The sequence below is a fragment of the Echeneis naucrates genome, chromosome 15, assembly GCF_900963305.1.
Source record: "Echeneis naucrates chromosome 15, fEcheNa1.1, whole genome shotgun sequence".
Taxonomy (NCBI): domain Eukaryota; kingdom Metazoa; phylum Chordata; class Actinopteri; order Carangiformes; family Echeneidae; genus Echeneis; species Echeneis naucrates.
Window position 1 is genome coordinate 76,891 of NC_042525.1, and position 10,072 is coordinate 86,962.

General features: G+C 42.5%; 2 protein-coding genes across 2 annotated transcripts; one reads left to right on the forward strand and one right to left on the reverse strand.

The window, feature by feature from the left end:
- LOC115055740 (clathrin heavy chain linker domain-containing protein 1-like) lies at positions 1 to 7,162 on the reverse strand. Its single transcript, XM_029521751.1, is given in 15 exon segments — positions 1 to 316; positions 620 to 805; positions 899 to 963; positions 965 to 1,040; positions 1,043 to 1,098; positions 1,164 to 1,186; positions 1,188 to 1,336; positions 5,060 to 5,166; positions 5,228 to 5,327; positions 5,501 to 5,603; positions 5,731 to 5,755; positions 6,095 to 6,293; positions 6,360 to 6,480; positions 6,845 to 6,902; positions 6,996 to 7,162. Coding segments are annotated over 15 exon segments (1,632 nt in total). The 3' UTR covers positions 1 to 119.
- A 185-nt stretch (positions 7,163 to 7,347) lies between these two features.
- rps27a (ribosomal protein S27a) lies at positions 7,348 to 9,302 on the forward strand. Its single transcript, XM_029520468.1, has 6 exons — positions 7,348 to 7,389; positions 7,499 to 7,563; positions 7,914 to 7,968; positions 8,380 to 8,465; positions 8,740 to 8,871; positions 9,107 to 9,302. Exons 2-6 carry the CDS (start codon positions 7,516 to 7,518, stop codon positions 9,254 to 9,256), a joined length of 471 nt encoding a protein of 156 aa, XP_029376328.1. The 5' UTR covers positions 7,348 to 7,389; positions 7,499 to 7,515; the 3' UTR covers positions 9,257 to 9,302.
- Positions 9,303 to 10,072: the final 770 nt, after the last annotated feature.

The window sequence follows — 10,072 nt, forward strand, 5'->3', positions numbered from 1 at the left end:
CTTTAGACACAAATCAAGTCTAGTCAATCATGGTAAAGACGGGACCCTCAGTGGGTCCAGATGTTTGACTCAGGTTAATAACAACTGTCCTGATCATTCCACTGTAATTATTCTAGTTTTCACCAGAAGATGTGCTCCATGAGCTGGACTCCCTCCGAGTCTGGGGACAAGATTCCTGTCTCACCCTGGTCCAGCAGGATGGACAGGATTGCCTTGCTCTGGTCGGCCCGTTTCATCTCAGAGCACATTGATGCCACGTTGATGCAGACCTCAACTGAAGCATTCGCATCTTCCAAAATAGTGTACTGTAAACCCCCTGGGAGGAGGAGAGGCACACGGGTCAGTTGAGGTCACTTGTGACCGGATTCAGGACTCAAACTGATATCCTGAGGTCAGGGAGACAGAGAAACATTCATTTAAATAAAAACATTTATTTCTAATAAAAAGGAAGAGATATAAGATGGAGCTCTAACAGCAGGGGAATATGATTCCATGTTTCACCATCTGACCAGCGTCTCCAGTGTCACTGTCAAACTGAGGTGGTCTCAGCTCTGCCTCCCCCTTAGACAGCCCTCCTAAAGACAGACCTGAGTTTATTAATGACCATCTGTGGACCCACCTGGTCCTCGACTGATGAATCTGTCCAGCAGCTGCAGTGCTAAATCCTTCTGCTGATGGTTGCCCAGTAGAGTGAAACAGGCTCCACCCACTGACAAGCAGGCCGCCTGGCTCTGCCCCTGAGGCTGCGTCAAGACCTGGAGAAGGGAGTGTCTGGGTGAGTGACACAGAACCCACATACAGTCATCTGATAGAGAGAAGAGAGAGAGAGAGTTATATATAGTCAACAGACGCTGAACCCACAAGGATGGACCACACAGACACTCGCTCATACACACACCAGCTGTGAGATTGCTGCAGTTCTTCATGAATTCAGTAGCGCTGTGAATAAGACCTCTACTACACGCTCAATGCTGTCTTCTTGTCCAGCTTGCAGGCCTCGTAGATGTTGGTGGCCAATGCCAGACACAGGTTGGCCATGGTGGGTTGCTGTGTGCATGCTCAGTGTGGATGTCTCCCACGCGCCCCATCCAGGTGAGTCTGAGGGGACACAGATTTAAAGCAGCAGCAGAGACTTCACAGCTCAAACTGTCATCCTTCTTTACTTGTTCTGGGTGACGGCGCACGTCAACCATCTGCAAGGCGTCACACTTCAGGGAGAAAGAAACATAGAGCAGAGAGAGAAGGGCCAGTCGTGCCACACTGGCCGGGATAGTTATCAGCAGTGCCCAAAATAACAGCAAGGGAGGGGAGTCCGACCCTGTGAAGTCCCGCACATCTGGGGGAAGATGAGAAACGTGTACAACCTTCAAGACCTATGTATGAACTATGTGTACACGTCACTTTCCACGTGGGTTTCTACATGTATAAAATCCCACGGACGGTGAGAATGTGCATACTGGTACAATTTGTACTATATACACATTCTTTTACATTTTGCAACAAGTGAGTTGTTAGCAAACCTTTTTTGGTAAGAACGAATGTCATTCTTTCTTGAGTAACTGTCACTGTACATTATATTTATTATAATGATAGTGATCGCTATATAAATAAACTCACACATGATCCTCTTTAATAAAGATTGTTATTTTGTGTGATTAGTGAATGAAAATAACCTGCACTGTCAGGTTTGACCAACTAACAGGTTGCTAAAATCCCACTATATAAAGATTGTAGTGTAGTGTAATGGCTGTGCCAAATCCAACAATGGCTGCTTTAGCATTGTTGCAAGCTGTTGTACCATGGAGGCAAGAATGGGTTTTCAGACATCACACTGATTTTCTGGCCCGCCAGAGTTCAGGCTTCCAAATAACCAGCATTTTCTTTTTCCCAATTTGATCAACCATTCTTTCTTGTTCACAGTCAATAAAATTATGCTTCTTCTTCAGCTGCCTCGTAACTCTTCAAAACTAAAGTAAATGCCAGCCCTTCATATGCAAACCAGACAATTTTGGGCATGCTTGGAAGGCTCTTGCATGTGCATAAAATTTCAGGATGGTTGAGACATATGAGAGAAAAACATGTGAGAACAGGCATACATGGGGTTTGATAAATCTGACAAAAAGACTGAGTACATACGTTTCCTATTTTGTGTGTACACAGATTTACAAAATATACATACAGTTTTATTAATTTGGCTCTGAAATAAAGGTTTTACATCTGATTTCTGAACTGGGTTAAATCATCAGCTCCTGAAGTGACTGATAGTAATAAAAGTTCAATTTGTGTAAAATTGTGAAGGGTCAGTCAGAACAAATAGATAGATAGATGGATAGATAGATAGGGTGGTTTGAGCACATGCCATGTTGAGGGTCAGTCAGTAAGTTTAGGTTGTTTTGGGGTAGAGTTAGTTAGTATATATGTTCCCCAGCAGCTGCTTAATTTGCTGTGACGTTAAAATGATGTCTGTGAATATGTTCAGTAAATATAAAGAGAGTGTTCAAATCAAATCAAATCAAATCAGATTTATTTGTATAGCGCCAAATCATAACAAAGTTACATCAAGGCACTTTACATATAGAGCAGGTCTAGACCAAACTCTTTATAAATTTATTTAAAGAGACCCAACAGATCCCCCGATGAGCAAGCACTTGGCAACAGTGGCAAGGAAAAACTTCCTTTAAGAGGCAGAAACCTCGAGCAGAACCAGGCTCAGGGGGGGCGGCCATCTGCCTCGACCGGTTGGGTTGAGAGGGAGAGAGAGAGAGAGAGAGAGAGAGAGAGAGAGAGAGAGAGAGAGAGAGACAGGCAGGCAGGCATTGGAGGGGGGGGTGTAGGCAGGAACATGTTGTTGCATGAAGTTCATGGAGTTGAGCTGTAATACAGAATTCATGCTATATGGGACCAGCAGGTGTTGCAGGAACATGGGATGGAGATGAGTCACCACCTGCAGGATGAGGACAGGGAGATAGAGGAGAGGAACTGGGAGAGACAGAGACTTTGGCAGAACATGGTTAGTAAATGCAGTATAAATGCTTAGAACTGGGTGAAACTGTTTTTTTTTTTTTTTTTTAAGAAAGATGGTTTTTATCAGCGCATGCAAGGAGGGAGTTAGAGAGAAAGAGGGAGAGAGGGTGACAGGGAGAGAGAGAGAGAGAGAGAGAGAAGCTCAGTCCTTCCCCCAGCAGCCTAGGCCTATAGCAGCATACCTAAAGAGTAGAGGACTTTTTAACTGTACGCTCTGTCATACAGGAAAGTTTTAAGCCTGGTCTTGAAAGTTACTAAAGAGTCCGCCCCCCGGACCGATGCTGGGAGTTGGTTCCATAGAAGAGGAGCCTGATAACTGAACGATCTGCCTCCAGATTTACTCTTGGAGACTCTAGGAACCACAATTAAACCTCCATCTAGAGAGCGGAGTGGCCTGCTAGGACAGTAAGGAACTATGAGCTCTCTGAGATACGATGGAGCTTGGCCATTAAGAGCTTTATACGTTAAAAGAAGGATTTTGAATTCTACTCTATATTTTACTGGCAGCCAATGAAGAGCAGCTAACACGGGAGAGATATGATCTCTTTTCCTAGTTCCTGTTAATATTCGTGCAGCAGCGTTCTGAATTAACTGAAGGCCTTTTAGAGATTTGTTTGGACATCCAGATAGTAATGAATTACAGTAGTCCAGCCTAGAAGTTACAAATGCATGGACTAGTTTTTCTGCATCATCCTGAGAAAGGATATTTCTGATTTTCCTAATGTTTCTCAGGTGGAAGAAAGCTGCCCGACTAACTTGTTTTATGTGAGGGACAAAGGACATGTCCTGGTCAAAATTACTCCAAGGTTTCTTACAGTGGAGCTGGAGGCCAAAGTAATGCCGTCCAAACTGATGAGATGATTAGATAGTATTTTTCTGAGGTGCTTAGGACCGAGTACAATAACTTCTGTTTTGTCAGAGTTGAGAAGTAAAAAATTTCCAGTCATCCAGACTTTTATGTCTTCAAGACATGCCTGCAGTCTGACTATCTGACTGACTTCATTTGGCTTCATTGATAGGTACAGCTGAGTATCGTCTGCGTAGCAGTGGAAGTTGATGCTGTGTTTCCTGATAATGTTGCCTAGAGGAAGCAGATAAAGCGTAAAGAGGATTGGTCCAAGTACCGAACCCTGCGGGACTCCATGACTGACTACAGTACATGAGGAGGAGCTGTTGTTTACATGAACAAACTGATGTCTATCTGATAAGTAGGATTTGAACCACTTTAGTGCAGTTCCTTTAATTCCAATTTCATGTTCCAGTCTCTGTAGTAAAATATTATGATCTATGGTGTTGAATGCAGCACTAAGATCTAGAAGGAGAAGTATGGAGGCTGATCCATTGTCTGAGGCCATTAGAATGTCATTGGAGACTTTAACTAGCGCTGTTTCTGTGCTATGATGGGCTCTAAATCCTGACTGAAACTCTTCAAACAAACTGTTCCCATCCAGATGCTCGTGTAGTTGTTTTGCTACAGCTTTCTCAATGATTTTAGAAATAAATGGAAGGTTTGATATGGGTCTATAGTTTGCCAAAACATCTGGATCAAGATTAGGCTTTTTAAGCTGGGGTTTGATGACCGCAGTCTTAAGTGCCTGAGGTACATAACCCAGAAATAAAGTCAGATTAACCAAATCTAGAATGAACGGCTCAATTACATAAAAGATCTATTTAAAGAGGCTAGTTGGTACTGGGTCTAATAGACAGGTTGACGGTCTGGATGATGAAACTATAGAAGGTAGCTCTGAGAGATTTAGAGGTGAGAATGATTCCAGATGTAAAAGAGGCGCTGCAGCTGATTCAGCAGTTGCCGTCTTCAGAAGGGGATTTTTATCTAACGTAGGCAAGAGCTGATAAATTCTTTCTCTGATCGTGAGAATTTTGTCTGAAAAAAAACTAATAAAATCATTACTGCTTAGAGCTAAGGGGATCACTGGTTCAACTGAGCTATGGCTCTCTGTCAGCCTGGCTACAGTGCTGAAGAGAAACCTGGGGTTGTATTGATTATACATGTACAGATGTGTATGTTTGTCACCTCTGAACATCTGTGCGATGTGGAGGCTCCTCCGGACTCCTCCAGGAAAGCTGGCAGCAATGAGGGCAGCATCCTCATATTGCCTCAAGTTAAAGACCCCAACAAACCTGATAAGAGGAAAGACAGACAGAGATGCCCTGCCACCATAACTCATGTGATCACACACACCTATCCAGGTAATCCATCAGGAATTCTGACTCATCCACATCACTTGGGTCCTCTTCCTCAAACAACTCTGTGTTAAAGCTGTGAATGTCATTGTCTGTCACTGAAGAACAGGAAGTTCAATCAAAGAAATGAGGCAACAGGGACGATCAACTTGTATTCAGGCCTGATTCAGACCAGAACATCAGATCTTCAAAGATGATCAGTAACACTGTGACTGTTAGAGTCATAAGACCCTAATCACATCAAACTGTCCAGTCCTGAAATCAGACTGACTGCAGGTCTGTCCGAAGTTCTGGAACCCAGGACTACCAACCAAGGAACGTACCCCTCCCTCCAGCTCGACAGACTGTGAAATATGAGCCTTAGACGTTTCAACCTGCAGACAGGAAACTGAATGTAAACATTTTTTCCCAACTTGCAGTCAACAGTTGTCCACTCAGTGACAATCCATGACTAATCAGAAGCCAGTCACATTTAGACTCATAACACGCAATAGCTCATACTGCATTGACAATAACACAGACACACCTACACACGCACACATCACCAGCATGTCCATAAGGAAACCTGCTGAACTGCTGTTTCGATTCATTCATTCATCTTCAACCACTTATCTGTTTCCAGGTTGCAGGGGCTGCTGGAGTCAATCCCAGCTCTGTTGCTTTGATAACAAATAATAATCACTTAAGGATGATGAGTTTCTGTCTTGTATTATTGACACACAAATGATCTCTACGTTTACCCAACACCATGTTTTAGAACTGTCAAAGCCAATTATCACTTTCTCATGACTTCACTCTCAGGTCTTCATCCAGAAATGCCCAGTAGATATTTCTGATATCAGCCTTGGACCACAACTGCTCTTACAGGACTTTCGGTTGGGGGTTCTCAGTGCTCAGCCATTCTCTGAGGCATTTGGCATTCTGCAGTTTGGTGTCTAGCTCGGCTTTGACCTCCAGAGAGACACAGAGACTCTTCCTGTCCAGTAAAGTAGCTCTCTTGGCCTTCAGATGCTGCAGATGTGTATCCAGAGCCTTGGACTCGTCAGACTCATCAACTGTCAAACCTGAGAGAAGTGGACTGTGGTGTTTCTGTGACTTTCCATCAGCAGGTTCAAATAGTGTGTGTGTACCAGTGATCCATGTGCTCTGTTCGTTAGCTGATTTCTGTTTCTTGATCACCTTTTGAAATTTTGATGTCTCCCTCTGAAGGTCAGAGATTCCGAAGAAAAAAAGAAAATGGGCAGTTACAGACTAACATGATACCCCATCTGTTCTGTGAGTGTCAGTCCAGTGATGAGGAGTCATCTCTTAGAAAGACTCAACATAATGAATAAAATAATTTGTTTTGAGTTAGGGTTAAAATGCAACACCCAGATCAAAGAAATGCTTAGTGTTGCAAACATGAAACATGAAACAAACATTTATTGATGTATCATATTTCACTTGTTGTGGCTGATTATGGTCATTTAGTGACTCTTTCAGTTTGGGGGCTCTGTCGGTTGATATATGCCCACAATAAGTAAAATTAAACCCTTTAAATTTAACCTTGAATAAATCGTGTGATTTAATCTTGTGAAGCCTTTAAAGCAGCTGGTTGTGCGCTCAGTGGACTCACCTGGTCAAACACGGAGCGGGAGATGAGTCTCCGTTCATCATTTCCGGCTTCGGGACTCCTAAGGTGAAGCTTCTCGAGTTCAATAAATCAAAAAAAAAAAAAAAAAAAAGAAAAATACTGAAAAAGAGTTCATCGCGGGCAAAAGCCAAACTCTCGGATGTAGACCATCTTGTTTCTTTCCTTGCAGGGGAACCGTTTAAGCTTTGTTCCTAATTCATTGTTATTGGCTCTGATCAGCTTCTTCAGAAAAGTCGCGACGCCTTCGTTGTGCAGCCAGATGTCAACAGCCAGGTTGCTATGGTTACTTGTTTTGACCATGACAATAACATGGTGCCGAATCCAGCTTTAACTAACTTTTTTTTTTATTAACATTTGGATGGATAGTGCTGATGAAAACTAAAACAAAACAAAAACAAAAAAACTCGAGTTGTGTTTTTGATCAGGCGCTGTCAGCGTTACCTAACCCCTGCAGACACTAGCAGAAAACCCCGTTGCTCGATCGGAAAGCCCTTTTCTCATGATCCGCCATTAGGAGTGAACCGGTGGTGAGAGCCGCTCTGTACTTTAACAGAAAATTCTCATTAAATATCAAATTTTCAGATCCTGGTTCAGGACAGATAGTGAGATTAACACCTGTTTTGTGTCTTTGTGTAGGTGGGTTAAACGCCAGGATGCAGATTTTCGTCAAAACCCTCACGGGGAAGACTATAACCCTCGAGGTGGGTGATCCGGGCTGGACGGTTTCCTCGGCGGTCGTTTATGCTCACTCCGACCGAAAACCCCAAATGTAACTTCTGTTTCAACCAGAAACTAGCCGGGGTGACGCTTATATGTGACGAAAGTCCAGCCGCCTGTCCGATATTTCGTCATTAATGCTAATTTGCTAAGCTAGCAGCGGAGAGCACCGTAAACACGTGTGGGCCGGCAGCGCTAAAACTTTGCTAGCTGCTTCGTTTTGATCCGGGCGGCTGAACTGCAGATCTGGCTTGGGATTCTGTCCGGGGTCCAGAACATCGGACGGGTTGGCACCTTTGAATCCTGCACTCATCTGTTGTTGTTTTTTTTGCAGGTTGAACCTTCAGATACGATTGAAAATGTCAAGGCCAAAATCCAGGACAAGGAGGGTGAGTCAGTTGTATTCACACACAATGTTCACTGTCGGCCTACATTAGGCAGTTGATAGAAAATTTATTTCAATGTTGATGATGAATCCCTTTTCATCTTAATGTAATATGCCCATAACGCATGGTGATTATGAAAAGTGAAGAAGGTTCTTCGGTCTACAGCTCATTTCAGACCCGATGATCGATGGACACTGTAGATCAGATGCCCTGCACAGCTGCAGGCATCAGTTGTGTCGCTGATAAACATGTTCAGTGTCCTGATAGTGTAAGAAGAAATTTGGATCCAAGAAACTTAAAGACCAATTTTTATAAATGGGTGACTGGATTTAACAAGTGACAGTCTTCTGAAACCAGTTCTCTTAAGTATCCGACCTGAAGTGGCCACTGATGGCTGGTTTAAATTCTTTACAGGAATCCCCCCTGATCAGCAGAGGTTGATCTTCGCAGGAAAGCAGCTGGAGGATGGACGCACCCTGTCCGACTATAACATTCAAAAGGTGAGCCAAGAGAACTGAAACCAGAGGAAGCACAGTGACAGATTGACTTGAGGATCATCTGATCAGTTTAATTGTTAAATCAATGATGTAGTGACCATCTTTCACAAAGCTTATACACTTTGAACAAACCATAACACAATCACGTTCAATTAATATATTGTCTTCAAGTCTGGGCACTGCGTACACGTGAATTTTAAATATTAAGGAAAGTTAAGCCATCACAGGTTTAAGATGCATGTTGTAATCTGGGCTTCATGGTATTTATTTTGCTCAGGAGTCCACCTTGCACCTGGTGCTGAGGCTGCGTGGTGGTGCCAAGAAAAGGAAGAAGAAGTCCTACACCACCCCCAAGAAGAACAAACACAAGAGGAAGAAGGTCAAGCTTGCTGTGCTCAAATACTACAAGGTATAAACACTTCCTGTCACATGGCAGTGAGATTTCAGGGTGACGTTCATCACCGAGTTATTAACATGAAATTAGACTTGGTAAATTTATTGTTTCTACATAATTAGTTGGTTTTCATCTGACATTTTACACTTTCCTTTTTAAGTGTAAGGAGACAAGAACAAAGGGTTTTTGGTTAGGGCTTGACAAACACATTTGTAGTTGGATTCTGTAGTGAAATTTCTTCTTGTTCCAGGTGGATGAGAACGGTAAAATCCATCGGCTGAGGCGTGAGTGTCCAGCTGACGAGTGTGGCGCTGGTGTATTCATGGCAAGCCACTTTGACCGTCACTACTGCGGGAAGTGTTGCCTCACCTACTGCTTCAACAAGCCTGAAGACAAGTAGAGAACAGACTGAAGGATGTTGACAATAAAAACAAATGTTTGACAAATCCTTGTCTCTTCACTCACTTTAAAAGTGGCACTCACAAGTAATGGTGATTGATCCTTCACCAGATGTTTACTTGTATGTTAAGTTTGAACTGATCAGAATCAAATTGAAAGTGTCAACACGTTTGTTGTAGCCTCAACATTAATCTTAAGTTTCTGCTTTTAATTTGGTAACACTTGAAAGTGAGCATTAAAGAATGTAATTAAAAACACACCCATTGAATTCAGTGACAACTTTAACGAGGTTGTAATTTTGACAAGTAGGAAGATAGCCCAAACTGTTTAATTAGGTATGATTTTTTTTTTTTTTAATAAGGGCTTGTAATATAAAACTTGGTACTGAGCTCAAGGTTCCACAATGTTTAGTTATCCATTTAAAAAAAAAAAAAAAACGAAAAAACAAAACACCGAGTTCAAAGGTGAACAGGGCCACTCCCATAATGATGCCTCTCAATGGGCATAATTGATGCAGTAATCAAGCACAATAATGCTTTTAAGTTAAAAGTTACCCAAACCCTAATGTTTGTCAGTTAAGTTTTATATATTTCATTAATATTTCCACTGGTTCAAGACACATGCTTAATTTTTCTTTTAAATAAGTCAATACACAGGATGTTGCTGTTGGAACAAAAAGGAAACGCCTCAGTTACAGCGAACATATTCTGTCCACTGTGACTGAGGTGTTTGCTTTGAAATTGAAGGAAAAAAATATTGAGACTGTATTTGACCGAGAGCCTCTGTCCCATTGTCCGTGGTCAGGGTTAGGTTCGCA